The 1,788-nt window shown below is 34.2% G+C and overlaps 1 protein-coding gene across 1 annotated transcript; it reads right to left on the bottom strand.

Annotated features, from left to right (window-relative positions):
- Positions 1-683: 683 nt before the first annotated feature.
- LOC131658941 (uncharacterized) lies at positions 684-1,265 on the bottom strand. The gene has a single exon (XM_058928188.1). It carries the CDS (start codon positions 1,263-1,265, stop codon positions 684-686), a length of 582 nt encoding a protein of 193 aa, XP_058784171.1.
- Positions 1,266-1,788: the final 523 nt, after the last annotated feature.

Genomic DNA, 1,788 nt, shown 5'->3' with positions numbered 1-1,788 from the left:
TGTTTTAGTAGATCTAACAAATTTTGTGATATCCTAAGTTAGATGCTCTATCTGATTTTCTAACGTTTCTATTTTTGGAAGATTTGATTTTTCAATTAGTATTTTTTGTTTAGATGAGAGTGAAGAATGAGCATTGTATAGATTATTTATTGTGATAGATAGTTTATCAATTGTTTTTTGTAAATCTTCCTTTTCTTTGAATAAGTTTAAAATTTGTTCTTTTTGAAAGAGGCATTTTTGAGTTAAGAGGTTTGAGTCCTCAAGCAGATTGTCAAACATAAAATTCATTTCTTGACAAGTGTTGCAAGAGTTAAGGAAACTCACTTCGGATTCAGAGGTGGTCATAAGGCATAGATTAGCTTCTTCTTCGTCAGTGTCTGAGTTTGAGTTTTCAGAGTCATCCCATGAAGCCATCATTGATTTCTTTTTGAATGGTGTGCCTTTGATGAACCTTTTTTGTTGAGGACATTCAGTTTTGAAGTGTCCAACTTTGTTACATCCATAACATGTGATTTTGTTTTGTCTATCTCAGCCTTTTGAGGATCTCGTCGAAAGGGTCGTTTGTTTTTTCCTCTTCGAAATACCATCTGCTGAATGCGTTTAGATATGAGTGCTAAATCATCCTCATCTTCAGAAGGTGATTCATTTGACTCCTCATTTTTCAATTGAGTTTCTTTTGAACATTAAGCAGCTTTAAGAGCAATAGATTTTCCTTTCTTTTGTGGTTTATCTTCTTGAATGATACATTCATGAGCACGAAGAGAACCAACATGTTCCTCAACTAGTAGAGTTATTAGATCTTTGGCTTGAGTTATAGCAGTAACCATTGATCTCCAAACCTTAGGGATACATCTGAGTAATTTTCTTATTCTTTCATGAGCAGAATAAATTTTTCCAAGAGATCTTAATTCATTAATAATAATTGTAAACCTGGAGAAAATTTCGTCTATGGTTTCATCTTCTTTCATTTCGAATGATTCAAAATTTCTTACTCCCGTATCTATTCTTTCTTCTTTTACATGACTTGTTCCTTCATGATGAATTTTGAGTTTATCCCAGATTTCTTTGGCAGTATCACATTCTTCAATCCTATCATATTCTTCCCTGCTAAGAGCACATGATAAAATGAATTGAGCTTTTGAGTTTAAGAGTACCTGGTTTTTCTCTTCAGTGTTCCAGGACACATGAGGTTTTGGGGCAGCAGGAGCAACGTCACTTGGAGCAGTCATTGGAATGAAGTTTCCTGTTTCAATGATGGACCACATATTTATATCTTGAGACAAAAGAAAGAGTCTCGTTTTACCTTTCCAGTAGTAGTAGTCGGTTCCATTGAATAGAGGAGGTATGTGGGATGATCCTCCTTTAGGTTGTTGAGATCGTTTTACTCTTACATTGTTAAGTGCGATATTTCAGAGCCCGAGCCAAAGAAAAAGAATAACACTTGTTTGTGTGTAATAAGAAAAAGCTCCCGGTTGTGTGTTGTGAAAAACTATAAAAGAAAAGTGGATTATGAGGAAGTATTATTGAGTGAATTAGGAAAAATGACCCCTTAGGATTTTTGTTCGAATTCCCTTGATTCTATCCTTTCTTTGTAAACCAAGCCACACTACAACCCGTGAAAGACCTCTTGATTCTCATTTGTTCACATTATTGGTGTTTGCTTTGATGACCGCATAATTTGAATTTTTGTTGATCTAATTGTTCAGATGAGTGAAAGAAACCCTCATATTTTCATTATAATCATAAAGTGTGTGTAGGGTTGATTCAAATTTGACATGTATTGTTTGG

Source organism: Vicia villosa, linkage group LG3 (genome assembly GCF_029867415.1).
Source record: "Vicia villosa cultivar HV-30 ecotype Madison, WI linkage group LG3, Vvil1.0, whole genome shotgun sequence".
Classification (NCBI taxonomy): Eukaryota; Viridiplantae; Streptophyta; class Magnoliopsida; order Fabales; family Fabaceae; genus Vicia; species Vicia villosa.
Note: the sequence above shows the minus strand (reverse complement) of the source record. Positions and strands in the feature narration are given on the sequence as shown.